The 14,967-nt window shown below is 48.1% G+C and overlaps 2 protein-coding genes across 12 annotated transcripts in view; one reads left to right on the top strand and one right to left on the bottom strand.

Annotated features, from left to right (window-relative positions):
* Mv (lysosomal-trafficking regulator mauve) overlaps positions 1-13,972 on the top strand; it is a 19,172-nt gene extending 5,200 nt beyond the window's left edge. For 4 of the 9 annotated variants that reach the window (XM_076817175.1, XM_076817168.1, XM_076817169.1 and 1 more), the window contains exons 3-31: positions 287-372; positions 1,058-3,714; positions 3,801-3,866; positions 4,512-4,666; positions 4,737-4,978; positions 5,050-5,219; positions 5,315-5,833; positions 5,935-6,039; positions 6,131-6,440; positions 6,528-6,682; positions 6,757-6,978; positions 7,060-7,256; positions 7,325-7,774; positions 7,859-8,176; positions 8,244-8,360; positions 8,428-8,628; positions 8,701-8,961; positions 9,023-9,425; positions 9,493-11,128; positions 11,198-11,264; positions 11,335-11,485; positions 11,559-11,699; positions 11,778-11,995; positions 12,057-12,243; positions 12,324-12,488; positions 12,567-12,703; positions 12,780-13,015; positions 13,095-13,540; positions 13,673-13,972. In XM_076817175.1, the coding sequence (XP_076673290.1) occupies positions 287-372; positions 1,058-3,714; positions 3,801-3,866; positions 4,512-4,666; positions 4,737-4,978; positions 5,050-5,219; positions 5,315-5,833; positions 5,935-6,039; positions 6,131-6,440; positions 6,528-6,682; positions 6,757-6,978; positions 7,060-7,256; positions 7,325-7,774; positions 7,859-8,176; positions 8,244-8,360; positions 8,428-8,628; positions 8,701-8,961; positions 9,023-9,425; positions 9,493-11,128; positions 11,198-11,264; positions 11,335-11,485; positions 11,559-11,699; positions 11,778-11,995; positions 12,057-12,243; positions 12,324-12,488; positions 12,567-12,703; positions 12,780-13,015; positions 13,095-13,540; positions 13,673-13,749 (10,095 nt within the window). In that variant the 3' untranslated portion in view covers positions 13,750-13,972. Of the gene's footprint in view, positions 1-286; positions 373-1,057; positions 3,715-3,800; positions 3,867-4,511; positions 4,667-4,736; positions 4,979-5,049; positions 5,220-5,314; positions 5,834-5,934; positions 6,040-6,130; positions 6,441-6,527; positions 6,683-6,756; positions 6,979-7,059; positions 7,257-7,324; positions 7,775-7,858; positions 8,177-8,243; positions 8,361-8,427; positions 8,629-8,700; positions 8,962-9,022; positions 9,426-9,492; positions 11,129-11,197; positions 11,265-11,334; positions 11,486-11,558; positions 11,700-11,777; positions 11,996-12,056; positions 12,244-12,323; positions 12,489-12,566; positions 12,704-12,779; positions 13,016-13,094 lie in introns of all 9 variants that reach the window. The other 5 variants (XM_076817173.1, XM_076817174.1, XM_076817171.1 and 2 more) reach the window with 4 other exon arrangements.
* Gabpi (zinc finger DHHC-type palmitoyltransferase GABPI) overlaps positions 1-14,967 on the bottom strand; it is a 22,775-nt gene extending 7,808 nt beyond the window's left edge. Inside the window, exons 1-4 of one of the 3 annotated variants that reach the window (XM_076817341.1) lie at positions 14,734-14,966; positions 14,492-14,652; positions 14,082-14,418; positions 6,224-6,364 (exon numbers count right to left, since the gene is read on the bottom strand). In XM_076817341.1, the coding sequence (XP_076673456.1) occupies positions 14,083-14,418; positions 14,492-14,652; positions 14,734-14,878 (642 nt within the window). In that variant the 5' untranslated portion in view covers positions 14,879-14,966 and the 3' untranslated portion in view covers positions 6,224-6,364; position 14,082. Of the gene's footprint in view, positions 1-6,223; positions 6,365-13,640; positions 13,890-14,081; positions 14,419-14,491; positions 14,653-14,733 lie in introns of those variants that run through there. The other 2 variants (XM_076817343.1, XM_076817342.1) reach the window with 2 other exon arrangements.

The raw sequence follows: 14,967 nt of genomic DNA, 5'->3' as shown, positions 1-14,967 counted from the left end.
TTTTTTATTATCAAGTTTAGTACTCTGTATCTACTATTTCCTCGTCGGGCACCGCGTATCTCTGTCGTAACGAGTTGTTTTTCTCGTTACCGTATCGAATCGCGCGTGTAAAAGCAGACTTTGAAAAAGAGCCGTTAAATTATTTATATTTATTAAATTTATGGTAATTACTTATTTGCTGCCGGTCGTCCAGCCGTGAGCCGAACTCTCGATGATCTTTAATTCGATTACCTAATTGGGATTCAGTGAACCGTGGTACGAGCCGCCGTGCGCGTTTTTGTTCCAGAAATCCTCCTGGCTCGACATATTCCTCGCGGAGCTTCTGGCCCAAGTGAAGGATGGCAGGGACGTGAAAGATGCCCTATCGTTTTGGTAAGGTCGCGGCGTGGCACTCGATCGCGCATAGATCGCGCGAGAACGCGTCCGTCCGGCATCGATCGATATCTCCTCTATTAATTCTTTTTTTATTCGATAAATTCCACGTTAAAGACGACACCCCGTAACGCGGTTCGGTTACAGGCTTGGAGTGTTCTACGCAGGGAAAGTAGAAATAAAAAGCGCGCCGACCGACGTGCTTGTTTCCTACGTCACAGCGATCAGCCACCGCAGAGCTACAACACGATCTCGCGTTTGCGGTTTCCATGCCGATGCGATTTTTAAGTCTGTCAGTTAGCTTTTCCCTTGCACTCCGTGCGCCGTCACTTTTACACACTTGCACAGACCTGCGCGAAGTTACGCGTGTACTTTAGCAATAAAGGAATAAATGATATCGTACCTCGGACTATTTGATTAGTCTGTATGTTTGTGGATCACGTGTATCTATACCACTATCCGGCGGGCGATCGACTTTCGCCACCCGGAGTTCTATTGAAGTGCACAGTATAAAACTTCCCTCGAAGATATCGCGTCTTCCACTGAAAATAAGTTCGCATACCGGACGGTTACGCTCGGACAATAGCTGTATCGGGGCGATAATACGGCGCGCCGCGATAACGGCACCTCGGCCGATGGATTAGATAAGGATATAAAAGACGTAGTATGGAAATACCCATTTCAGTTCAGTCGGCGGCGGTGGCGTGTCTACCCTTATAGCCTGCGAGCTACTCTCGGATGTCCACGAGCTCTGCGCGAAGAGGAGCGACGGTGACCATCTGATCGGCCTGAAGAAGTATCTGGCGCAGGATCGCGGCTGGCGTTGCCTGGCCGTTCTCCAGCTGCTGGGCGTTCGAGGGCTCTCCTGTGCGCGCGAGCTGGTAGCTCTTCTGGTGGCGCTCTATCCGGTCGCCCTTCAGGAAGGGGCGAGCAAAGCTGATCCCGCGGCCGGTCGAGAATCCCCGCGAAATACTTATGTAAAGTTCCACTGCAACGACGACACCGTCGACACGGTAGAGATCGTGCCGCACGCGAGACGCAAGCCGACAAAGTCCGGCCGAAACAGCGCTAGCTACGAGGGCAATGTATCGTCGCGCAGAAGGGCGAGCTGTCGACACAGTATCGGCGCCAAGGTGCCGGTCCACAATAAGCAAAGATCGCTCGGTATGTTCGAAGCGCGCCGCGACACGCCGGAAACCGCGAGCAGCGAGTCCGAATTGCTGACGGACGGCGTGGATCGGGCGCGATCGCTCACCCTCAAGATCCGCCTGAACCCTATGGATTTCGAGTACTTCACCTCTGTCGTCAGAAGCGACGAGGAACAGAAATGGCAAGCGGCGCTCTACGAGCTGCCCGTCCGGCCCGCTAAGAAGACGCCGCGGGACTACATGGACGAGAGGATCAAGAACGTGCTGGACGCCAGGATCAGCAACTTCGAGACCAGTCTGCTGATAATACAGCTGCTCCAGGAGCTACGAGACTACGACACTCCAGCTGAACAGACCCCGGCCGTGCAGGTGATGAAGTTCGCCTTGGACACGCTATGGTCCCTTCAATTCGGCACGGACGGCGACGGCCTGACTGGCGTCGAATGCGCCAAGCTGAAGGCAGCGGCTGCGAGGCTGATGCTGACCGCTATGGAACGCGCGCTCAGGGCCAACGAACCGACCACGGCCGTCATTCATAATGTTATTCTACCAATGGCCGTCAGATTACTCGAAGACGCCAGCGGCAAGCCGGTGGACGTGTTTTCGCCAGAAGAAGGCTCGCTGCTGCAAGAGTTTATCTTCGCCACTACTTACGGGATCATGACGTTCCTCCTACATTTTCTGCTGCACCAACACGACGCCGCGTTAGATAAGCTGTGCGACTCTCTGGAGCTGTTCATGCTGTTCGTAGAGAGCCAGGGCGGCAAGCTCATCGGCAGAACGATCTTCGCGATTGTTGACCTGCCGAGCGTCGATCCAGCGAGATCGCTCGTACGCGCCAGAAAGGTCATCGATACGATAGGTGCGCTGATGAATGCGTTGAAGTCAGCTCGCCGCGATATTACGCACAGGGCACAGAGCAACCGAACGAAACGCAAGCACAACGGCAATGACGTTCAGTCCTATCATCACTCCAACGGATTCGGAGCGCCTTACTCTCGCGATCGGTCTGCCGATGCCATCGTTACGAATCGCGCGTGCAGCATTTCTTCTCTATTCATGATCCTCGCCAATCTACTCGAGGACTCCCATCGTCTCTCCAGCGAGTTGCAAGTCAGACTCATCAAAGTGGCCACGGTGGCGGGGACCTGTTGCTGTTTTCCACCTAGGGTCCTGCTGTCCAGCGTGGCCACCCTCTTGAAGAGGCACGATCCGCCCACTTACGCTCCAGCCGTGACGCTCTTGGAACGCGCGCTCTTTAAAGAGCTAGGTGCTTACTCGGAACTAGACTCGTGTGAAATCTGTGACCATTCTGCCGCGAATTTTTGGGACTTTCTAGAGATTTACACCGATCTGTTGGACCCCAATGAGCCGAAACTGTGCTACTGCATGATGGCGCATCTTCTAAAGACGGGCCCCGCATCCAGATTCCAAGTCAGGCGAGAACTGCTCCTCAAAGTTTTCTATCCCACCTTTCTCAAAGCCAAAGCGCACTACGGTGCGGACAATGGGAGCGTGGCAGCGAAGTTTCTCATCCAATCTTGCCTCTCAGTGATATCCTGCTTGATCGTGCATGAGCGGATATGGGAGGCGTTCACTGAAATGAACGGGCTGGAAGAAGCACTGGCCTTGCTTCCGGATACCACGTTCACGAGAAGCGTTTACGCTCTCCTGGAAATCACCGTTATCATCGAGATATGGAGGACGAGCTCCGCGGGATCGGATCCTGGAGGCACAGAGGTACCTGCGCTCAAGTTTCTACTCAGCTCCCTCGAAAATGAGACGACCGAGTTGCTGAGCGGTCTGGAAGAGAAGCGCGTCGAACAGATAACAGACCAGACGCCGGACGAGGAAGGGGATGATGAAAATGTGGGGCGAACAGCGGGCGCTGACACGAGAAACGATAATGAAGCGAATCGCAGTAAAACGGGGAATTCGATCGATACCATTTCGTATTACCCGCAAGTATTTTATAACCCCGATGTTACAATGACGTCTCTAGAAGGTGAAGACGAGATGGACGCGAACAAGAGGATAAATCTGCACCAAGCAAGCGCTGCGTGGAGGGCCGCGGCTGGGGTAGCTATGTGCAGCCCCAGATTTCGCCAGGAATTGTCCTCGCACGCCGTGTCGGGGAAAGCTCTGGAGCTGTTTAAAACATTGGCCGTGCACATCTCCACGGGCAGTATTATAGGTGCGTTGGTAAAAATGAGCGGGTTATGGATTATACCAGACGTAAGACTGCCTGGATTTATATTTACATGTATGTCCCCGTTTCAGATACCAATAAATCAGCGCACACACTCTTCGAGGCTTTGCTCACGTGCTGCCTGACATCTCCGTTGTGTAAGTACTTTTATATAACGAACATGAATCACGAGCATTTGGAGTACACACGTTTCTGTCCTACGTCCTCCTCCATCGTGCACAGCTGTGGATTATCATCCTAATAAGCTCCGCGAATTCGCCCGACGCGAAAACAGTTCACGGAACACTCGTCGCCGGTAAACACCTCCGAGTAACCGTTCGCTGACGGAGGACTTGTTAGACTCGCAGCGTAGTAGCATCCTAGCGCAGTGCTTTATTTTCTCCTTCAGATATTTATGGTGAATAATATTGTGGGAGTGCGAAGACTGTCTGATTGACAAAGTATGTTTGGGCCAGAGCGATTGGGATCGAGAGCGGATGTTTATAGTGGAGTATCGAATGCGTCAGGGGTGTGAGGTTTGAATGGTTTCGTCGAATGCATGCGGAGAGTTTGGGTGACCCGAGTGCGTGTCAAGAGTGTGTGTGTTGTAAGTGTGAATCTCGGGGAGCGCAAGATAAGAATGGATGAAGGCAGTCCTGCAGAGTCCGTCGAACGAGAGGCATCATCGCCTGAACCTATTCTTTATAATAAATTAGCCTTTTTTACTTTTCCACGAGTGTGCAGTTTACTCCTGCCCTGATCACCAAACATCCCTACAATATTTGAAATCAAATGCGGCGCAGGTGACTGCGACGTGATCATGGAGCTTGGAAGAGCACTGATGGACGCAGGCATGAAGCTGGGTCGGGGACTCGCCGTGATCGTGGAGGCTCTACTGAAAGTCTCTATGCTGAAGCCGGCTCAAGAGGAAACTGTTTCACAGTACACCTGTCCCAGAGTATGTTTCTTCGTGGCACATGTTCGTTGAACGATTTCATTAATTAAGATGCTACTCTGTTGCGTTATAGTTTCCAACGATGACGTTAGACGCAATGCCAGACTGCGCTGCGGACGATAGCAGTACAGGGGAGTACGTGACTGCGGACGATGGCTACGAGGCGGACGTTGAAGTGCCTGGGAGAAGTCCTCACAGCAACGCCGTGAAGAGAAACAATCCTCTGGGTCCGGTGGTTGAACCCAGAGGCCACGCGAACGCTCATCCAGCGCTGTGCTCGTTGGCGGTGGATCTGTTAATTCATTTCAGTGGCCAGTGAGTTCTTGAATGCTCCACGAACGCTCGGTGATCGCGCGAAGAATACTATGAATGATCTTCTTTCGCAGAGGCTTGGACGCCGACAGGGGGTCTATCATAACTGCCGGCTTGAGAAAAATTGCAGTCACTTGCAGAGAAAGCGCATCAAGCTGCGCTGCTCTGGCTGGCTCCGGTGTGATCACGAAAATGTTAAACGGCTTCAGGGATATCTTCACTAGCAGAGATATCCAATACCAAGGTATTTTACGACCGCGGAGTCTTCGATCGATACGTGTAATATTGTTACTGTATGTGCTCCGTTTAACAGCAGTATTATCCAACGAAATGTTTCAGACTTGCAACACGCAGTTCTAGAAGTGTTCACCCTACTAGCGACGCAATCGATTTCGCCGTCAGAGTTAGTCACGTATCTGTCTCTGTTCAAAGTCGACGCGCCTCCACTGCTATCCCTGTTGGAACCACTTTTCCATCTAGTCCTAGCCGCGCGACCTCAACCCAACTTTATCTTGTCCTTTCCCGTGCTCGCTGAGATGAACGTACTGCCGAAGGTTCAATCAGAAGAGTACAAGAACCTGGAGAAGGTCGAGAACCTAGTGAACAACTTCCGAAAGAGGCACCTCGCCGCGGGGATATGCAGCCCATGGTCCGTGCACGCAGCATGCCTGCCAATTGGCCCTAAATTGGCCTGGTCGGTTTGGCTGCAAGGTTGCTCCGTTTCCATGTGGCTGAGGATCGAAAGGGGATCGCCTGTCAGTGGCAAAGGGACGGTCATGAGCACGTCGCCTTTAATCGACTCGGACAATGAGAGCTTGTCAGACTGGGGCATTCTGTCGGACAATTGGAGTCGAGAAGGTTGGTAAAGGAAGGTTGGATGCGAACTAGTGGCAAAACGTAGGTTGAGTAATGCTTATAATGTATGTAAAATCGACGTTACATGTTTTCGGATACGTCAGTCGTAGCAGGCTCCACATCTCCGCCCACGCCGACGTCCATCATTCACTTAATGTCTACTGGATTCGAGTCTTTGGTCCTCGAAACGTGGCTGGATCTTAGGTCAGGTAATTAAGTAGACACACTTGGTTTTTCGATACTCGTTACGCAACTGAGTATCGTACAATTATTTCACGTGTTATTGCTTTGCCATTTCAGACAAGTTAATCTTACGATTGACGCGACCAGGCGACAAGATAAACCGAACGATCTCTGAGACGTCGATATCTGGAATGCTTCCCTCGGGCCGATGGCATCACCTAGCGCTGAATTTCAAGGACACCGTTCTGAACAAACGCAGCGCCGTTGTTGAGGTTGTCCTTTGGGTAGACGGCTGGAGGGAGATCAACGCACAATTACCATTTGACGGGCTGCTAGTGAGAAAGCCTGGAACTACATGCGTTCTGTTAGGACAAGTTGGAACAAGCAACGTCGGTGCCTGGTATCTTGGGAACTTAATGGTATTCAGGTACGCAGCGCGTTTAACTTTATTTAACTTTAAATTATCGGGCGATCAGCACCTTGTGCGCGCCTATCACTAAGGATTAATTTACAGGTGTCCAGTGTTTACGAAGGAGAGAGCATTGTACCTGGCAAGCCTTGGACCTAATTACACTAATCTCGCTGAATGCATTTTAAACACCGGGAAGCCGGATTTCGCGCCGCTAATTGCATCTGGAGCCTTAGACGGTGTTCGAGAAGTTAGATTCGGTAAGCAAGACGATCCACGAGTTCGATCTCGTCAGCTTCGAACACGTATCTAATCATATTCATGCTCGACGCAGAGGGAGGGAAATTTGATACCAGCCGGAGGAAGTCGTACGGAGGAACGTACTTGAGGCACGCGATCGAGACCAAAGTGTCCGACACTAAAATCGATTGGGACACAGTGATGGATGCTACGAATTCGCACCTAGGCGAATTGCAAGACAATCTGCTCCTCAGTTACGAGGCGCAGAATCCCAATATCGTTCACTTGTATCCTCAAGCTATCACGAATCCTGCTGGTAAGTTTGCTAATTCATTGGTAGATACTGCTGCTCGTAATCGTTAGCCTTTGCATGTAAATGGTGCATACACATTTTTAGCCGTCGTAAGAAATCTACTTCCGGGTCAACCAGGTTTTAGGGTTCTCTCTGCGCCAGAGCACAAAGTTTCCCAGCAACCACCCTTGTCTCTGTCCCCGATCTTGTCTGCTCGGTTAGAATGCCAGCAGTACAGAGGACTGGTACCAGCTGCTACCTTGGTGGGCGGTGTGCCCATATTCCTCTATCTGTTCGCCAGAGTAAGTGCGGTCACGTAGAAGATTTATCGATCTCAAATCGCAATGATAGCTGATCTATCGCATTGCAGGTTATCGAGTTGAACTCGACCGAAGAGGAGCAGGCATTAGCTCTCTCGATAGTTCTCCACTTAATACGCAATGACTCGGAACTTTTGAGTCAGTATCGGTCAGAGGGTGGAACCTCGTTAGTCCTACGCGTGCTAGAATCACCGCGGTGCCACGCAGGTAGACATATCCTGAAAGCGATGTTAGACGCGGCTTGCGATAACTCGATCCTACTAAAAGATATCGGCAGCGGCAATCATTCGGTCTCGCAAAATTGCGAAGCTGTCATCACGGATCCCGAACTGATCAAAGGCGCGCTGACCGCGTGGAGAACGTGGGCTAAATACGACACCTTGAACTTGCTACTGCAAGCACTGCTATTGCTGCTAAGAGACCAGCACTCGCAGCGCGAATTTAACGCGTCTCAATTAAACAGAGTACGAATCGTTGACACCATTTTAACCATATGCAAGGTAAATTAACACGATCTAACGCGGATTGAATGGCAGGAGAACTGAGATGTACATATAGTGCAAGCATATTGTTTGTCATCGTAGGAGCATTTCCTGTACGAAGAACTAGGTGCTGTTCTGGATTCGTCGACGGGAACAGCCGTGGTAGAGCTGATAAGAGCGCTCATGGGAGCTCCTCCAGAGTTTGCTCACCTAGTGGCCATTACCGATTATCTGGTACTCGTTCACCAGGCATCGGAAACCTACATCACTCACTCGACTCACAATATATATTTCCTACTACCATCCCTTGGAGAGAAGAAACCCGTGAAAATCAACACTATGGTAACTACTAGTTCTTCGGAAGAGTCTATAGAAACTCTAGAGAACAGCAAACTGAGCAAAGGATTGACGAACACACAGGTTAGTACCAGCACAGTTGAATTACAATCGGACGATAAACGATATTGAATCCTCACTACTCTGATAGATTCAGAAAAATAAAATGCCAAAGAGAAAAGAACGTCGGAATGGCCCTCCTCAAGATACCAGCGCCGGAGAAGATTCTGGAATCGCAGCTAGCGATGGATCGAATCCTCTCAGCAATGTAAGCATGAAATAACTCTTTACTGGAGGGATGAACGATATATCTTAACGTTGCAATCCTCAATCAGGAGAAACAATCCACGTGGACTGACGAAAGAAGAGCCTGCCAAGGCCTGGTTTGCGAAGGGCTATTATTACTGCTTCGGGATGCAGTCAGAGTGTTGCCTGACAGCCAAGTTGGCTTGATGCTGAAGCACGTCTTGAGGGCTGAACTGCTGCTTGTATTAGCCAACAATCCCGATGCCAGAGTTCGTACAGCGTTAATTAAGGTATTATAATATCCATACCAAAAGATGACATTTCATTGCAAGTAGTGTATTACAACAATCGCTGTTTGGCAGGTGGTGCAAACGTATTTACAACGCGCTAGCGACGAAGAGGTTAACAAGTTCATAAAGCAAAGATACTTCATGCATTTAGCGAACCAAATAGCCTTGTACCCTGGCAGTGAACCGCTTGTGGTTGCCTTAGAAAATCTAGCTTTGAGAGGACCAACACTTGCCGCTATGCCACCACTAATGGCAATGCTTGCAAAAGCAGCAGCTACTGAACCGAACGTAGCTAGGCCCGTAGTATCGTTCATCACCGACATAATCGCAAAGGTAGGCTGATACCGATTAAGCATCATCCAGAGAGTGAGACGAACAACAAGGTTAAAAGAAGTTTCTATTTCAGAATCCCAGCGCTCTGAGGATGCTCCTGGAGCAAGGGCTGGTCGAATCGCTGGTTCAAGCATTAGTCGGAGGAGCTCACAAGGGTAGCTCTACATCCCTCTATCGAGACATCCACGTGCTACTCGTGGCTGTTGCTACGAAACTTTTGGAACTACCTGGCAACCATCAAATGCAAGCCGTTCTAGACTTACACTTAATACTGAATCACATGGAACTGAAAGAAAAGTCTCACTGCACCAAGAACAGAGGTTGCGCGTCGACCGTAAGGGACGCGCAGATCGCGCTCTTTGATGGAGAACTGGATGTGCTGACGGCGAAGGTCTCGAGTCAGTCGGGTTTCAGGCTACGCAGCACAGCGTCCTATCTTGCTTCAGCGGCTCATATAACTTCAGGTAATGATTGTTCTAACTATGCGACGTTAAAAAGAGGACAGTTGTTTCACGATTTCGTATGTTTTAGTTTTCACAACATCCAGCGATCAAAGCGATCCTGGATCCCGATCGTCCAGTTTCACAAGTTTGCACACGCCAACAGTCGCAAGTTCGCGCGAGCCGGGCAAAGGAGAGTTACTCGATCGATTTCGCATTATTCTATCGCGTGCCGTTGAGTTTATAACGTCCGCCGACGAGTCACCGTCCGGCAATGAATTACAATTGACCAAAAGACTGTTCTCGATTCTTTTGCACGGCCTTTGCAATCCTTTAGAGAAGAGGAATCAACGGAGCAGCGGGTGGTCGAACAGACACGCTCTTAGGAAGTACACAGCCAAGATAATGGTGTGGCTGCTGGGACCACATCAAAGCAACAACACCAGGATCTTTGCCGTTAGATCCCTCATGGAGGAACCAAAAGCCCGTGACATATTATCTTCTCTTCTGGAGGTGCATCCGCAAGTGGAGCAAAAGTTCACTGTATTCTTCTGGGATCTGTTACAAAGGCGAGACGAGATGCCCAGCGCTGATGCGAGGATCTGCGCCGAGCTGAGGGAAGCCCTGAGCATATGGGACTTGGCGAAGGGCATAGAGCAAGCTAGCCCTGGGATGTGGAACGAAGAGCTGGCGTTGCTGAGGCGCGAACTGATGAGAGACCGTGACATATGGATCGACACTAATCTTCCAGCTATTCAAAGGATTGGCAACAGATACGACGTGCTCGCTAAGCAGCTGGCGGAGAGTGCAATGACTATAACGCGTATGGTTGTGGAAGAGCAGAACCAGGAACGTAAAGTATTAATGGAAAGACTGAAACATTCGAGGGCGATGGAGGCTCAGGCAGTGGCTAAATGGAGAGACTTGGCCCGACGTTTGACGCACGAAAGAGCTGCCTGGCATTTCCTCAACAGTTACCCGGGAAGTTGGGAGCTGGACCCAACGGAAGGCCCTGCTAGAGTCAGAACGCGATTGCAGCGGTGCCATTTGAACATCGATAGAAGGTTCTTCATGTCTGAGCACCAGGATAAGCTAGAAGCAGCGGAAATCGAAGCGCCATTGTCTTATTTATTCATTTCTGTTCGTCAAGATGCAAGCGCAACGGCGTTAATCGAACGGCTGCACACCACTGAAAGAATACGCAAAATGTCACAAGCTAAAGTAGTCACACCCAGAGCTGAACTAGCCGGGGAGGTTCTTATCGGCGAAACCTGCCTGTATTTTGTGCCTGATAATCCTGATGTGCCATTGCACACGGATATAGCTTTAGGTGGCTTGGATTTAGCTATGGTGGGTGGAACAGCCTGGCGTCTCGAAGATATTCGAGAGCTGCACAGAAGGAGATACCAGCTCCAAGAGAGAGCCATCGAGATATTCTTAATCACTGGCAGAACTTATTTACTGGCATTCAATTCATCCAAGGAGCGAGATGAATTCGTAACGGAGTTGTCTGCCTGCAATTTGCCGAGACGAGTACCTGGAGATGACTTAAGCGAAGCTATCACCCTGTGGCGAAGCGGAGCTTTAACAAATTGGGAATACGTAACTTGCTTAAACAAGTTGGCTGGTCGTTCGTACAATGACCTGATGCAGTATCCCGTGTTCCCCTTCGTTTTAGCGGACTACACTAACGAGAAGATCGATTTGAACAATCCAAAAATCTATAGGTATGTACAGAGAGAGATGTGTGTGAAAGATACCGTGTAGAAACATTGTAATGTAAAATTTTTGTGTAGGAACTTCAAACGCCCCATGGCTGTGCAGGATAAAAAGAATGAACAGCACTACATAAACAATTACAACGTAAGCGAGTTGATCAAGAGATTTTCTAACGAATACGTTGCCTGATTATCGTATGTATTATTCTTTCTAGTATTTAAAGCAAGCTTTATCGGAAGGACTAAACCTAATTGCACTGAATCAAGAACCGTTTCACTATGGCTCGCATTACAGCAACTCTGGAACGGTACTTCATTTTTTAGTGCGATTACCACCGTTTACCAGTATGTTCCTGTGCTACCAAGGTAAATGAAACGTCTCATTTACGCTAAACGTACCAAGGCTTGGTTTCAATTAAATCTGCTTTCATTGTTAAAGATGACAACTTTGATATTCCCGATCGAACGTTTCATGCCCTCGCCACTACATGGAGATTAACTAGTTGCGATTCAACGACGGACGTGAAAGAATTAATTCCAGAATTTTTCTATCTGCCCGAGTTTTTACTGAACTCTGAAGGTAAATACCCCATTCCATTTTCAACCTGGATTGGATGCTTTACGAGTCGATATCTAAGTGGAGGCTTTCTCTGAACAGGATTTAATTTCGGCGTACGACAAAACGGCTATCGCGTGGGAGACGTTGAATTACCAAAGTGGTGTGGTGGTGATGCGCGACTTTTTATTCTCGCTCATAGAGCAGCCCTAGAAGCAGATCTCGTCAGAGAAGTTTTACCATATTGGATCGACCTAGTCTTTGGATTTAGACAAACGGGAAGACCAGCAGTGGAAGCTATTAACGTATTCCACCCGGCGGTATGTTGGAAACTACATTCCCGCGATTTTATTTCGAAATTTCATGTATTTATGTTTCTAGACCTACTATGGATTCAATGTAGAGCAAATAGCCGACCCTCTGGAGCGTCGAGCGTGGGAAACGATGGTGCGAACTTATGGTCAGACACCAGCGCAATTATTCAGAGCCGCTCATCCATTGCCAATCCAAAATGTTGGGAACGCGATGGTGTATAACCCGTTACCCCAAGTTATCGAGGGAGTGGATGGTAAGTTGCAACTTTTGACTACCATCCTCGTCTTATCAACTCTGAATATTAAAACTAAGCTGTACTCTACGCGTCTATAGGCATAAAATGGGGAAACTATGTGGGTGCACCCGGAAACGAACCAGTCTTGTGTTGGAAGCATAAACACAGAGCACCATTAGCACGCTTAGTTCCCTTAATGACTGGCGATGTCTTTGGATTGCCTAGTTACACCACTCTTCTGCTTGGTTACACGAAAGAGAAGGGTACCTTTTATTAAGCTCTAACACTAAACATTCTACGCTCACTTATATTTATAGAGGGATTTTGCGTAATGCTTTCAGGTGCGAGTATGTTGAGTGGGACGTCTGTATTAGGGGCTGCTCTAGTGTCATGGGGTGGTACAGATGGAATTACAAGACTGAAATGTAAAAAGGAACAGCCGCCCAGGCCATTGATTAAGTCTTCAGGCCTCGACCCAGTAAGCACAGTGGAATTTCAAAGAATTTTCTCAATATTTGAGGATCTGTGTAACGTAAATTTTTCTATGCTTGTAGATTACTACTTTAGGATCTGCTCCCGATTGTGGGCAACTGTGGGCTGGCCACTTATCCGGCAGAATCACAGTCCATGCGTATACCGTTGCGCCAAGCAAAATCGACTTTAGCTCAGCGCCAGCATCGGTGCTTCTAGCTCACAGGAGTAGAGTAACGACGATATCTCTGTCGCGAGCATTCAGCATAGCTGTTACGGGCGATGCAAGTGGCGTTATCGTTATCTGGGACTTGAACAGGTGAATATGCTCCTGAAGATAGAATTGAGCATTCGCATCGAAATCTATATTGAAATAATTCATTATCTTTTGATTCCAGTTTAACGTACGTGAGATCGATATCCTGCGACGAGAGCTATCCTATTCGTTTACTGGCGATTAGCGAGACACTCGGAGATATTGCTGTTACTTATGAGACCACGAAGTCGGTGGAGAACGCGTCTTCCAGTCAGTCTGAACTGAAAGTATTTACGATAAACGCGAGACCAGTTGGATCCGTTCTATCCAGAAAAAAGATAACAGCCCTTTGCTACAGCAACGCACCAGAAGGAGTTTCCGTAAACGTTATAGCGACAGGATTGGATAACGGGGTCATCAGACTATGGAGCAGCTGGGATTTAAGATTAGTTAGAGAAATTGTAAATGGTACAAAAGGTTGCGGGGCAGTAATCGCGATGGCATGGGCATTAGATCAGCATCATTTTTACGCGGTAACAGAAGATTTTACGGTTCTTATATGGGAAGGATCTAAACGTTTGAGCAACGGTACACCAAAATTTGTTAACTTAACATCCCTCTAATGTAAATAAGCGAGGTAGAAATGCCTTTTCAATACATCGACTAAATTAATATTTCATTATAAATGTCACTAAATATTCATTTTTATTTTATCGATAGGCATTCTGAAGAGCATTTGGAGTTTGCATGCTCATAACATCACAGTCATTTCGAATATATTTCAGTTGAGACTCTAAAAACAATAACTCTATACCGCATTTGCATATTTTTAAATGGAAACCGAGCAACACGTTCAAGTATTATTTTACTGAAATTTTCATCACATCGATTTTTGTTATTTCTTTTATACCCTGTTGTATTAAATTATACAGTGCACCTATACAGGAAGTACACTTTTTGTTATTAATATATGTATGAACATAATAATAGTATATTGAATATACGCTTATAATAAACTACTATTCTCGTCAATTTCTTACGTTCATGTCGCAACTTGTGTGTATACATAAAAAAAATGTTTACGGCAGCCATAAATCATAAAAAGAAAAGTAGCAGCTGCTCGACTTACCTCAAATGACGTTCAAGCAGTCTTCGATGATCTCGAACATGGGGTAGTACTTTCCTGTTCTCCTTGCAATCTGTTCTGCCGTATCTCCACTGGAGTTGACTAGCAGTGGCTTTGTGTCTGGATGTAGGAGGAGGAGCTGCAGGGCGGGAGAATTATGAGAGCTTGCGGACACTAAATGCAAAGGTGTCTGGTCGCCCTTGCTCCTGGCATTTAGGTCTGCTCCATTTGCAATTAGTACCGCGGCGCACTCAACATTGTTCCAGCAGCACGCCGAGTGCAGTGGTTGCCATTCGTCCATGGTCTTGGCATCTATCTTCGCGCCTGCTTGGAGCAGATACTGTAAACGGAACATCAGTGTAGTTAAGAGTAAATTCTTTGACGAGAAAATTATGAGGAGAAAGTAGCTGTACCTCCACAACTTCCACGTGATTGCCATAACACGCTCTGTGTAATGGAGTGTAGCCATCTTTATCCGTGCATTCCAGGAGACGCGGATCTTTTGCCGATAACTTTTTAACTTTATCTACATTACCATTCTCAGCTGCGGCCAGGATTTCTTTCTCGTCAGGCTCTATAGGAGGAATAAACATTTCGTTTAATTACTTGTCATTAGGAGCAGATGGCACGCCACTGTAGAATCATGACGCCTAACCTTTCGCATTGCGATCGGCTTCCACTCCGTCATCGTCGTCTTCCCAAGCGCTTACTTGCATACGCTCTGTCCGCGGTGTATTTAACATTTTATCGCGGATCGCCTCCAAGTCTGTTAATTGATCATCCTCTTCCGATGACGACATTTTCACTTCGCAATAGATCAAACGAACGACTCGTAAACATTAAATTATCGCGCCCGTTCTGACTATTCTTTCGCGCGGTATTCGCATCT

The sequence above is a fragment of the Andrena cerasifolii genome, chromosome 7 (assembly GCF_050908995.1).
Source record: "Andrena cerasifolii isolate SP2316 chromosome 7, iyAndCera1_principal, whole genome shotgun sequence".
NCBI lineage: Eukaryota > Metazoa > Arthropoda > Insecta > Hymenoptera > Andrenidae > Andrena > Andrena cerasifolii.
Note: the sequence above shows the minus strand (reverse complement) of the source record. Positions and strands in the feature narration are given on the sequence as shown.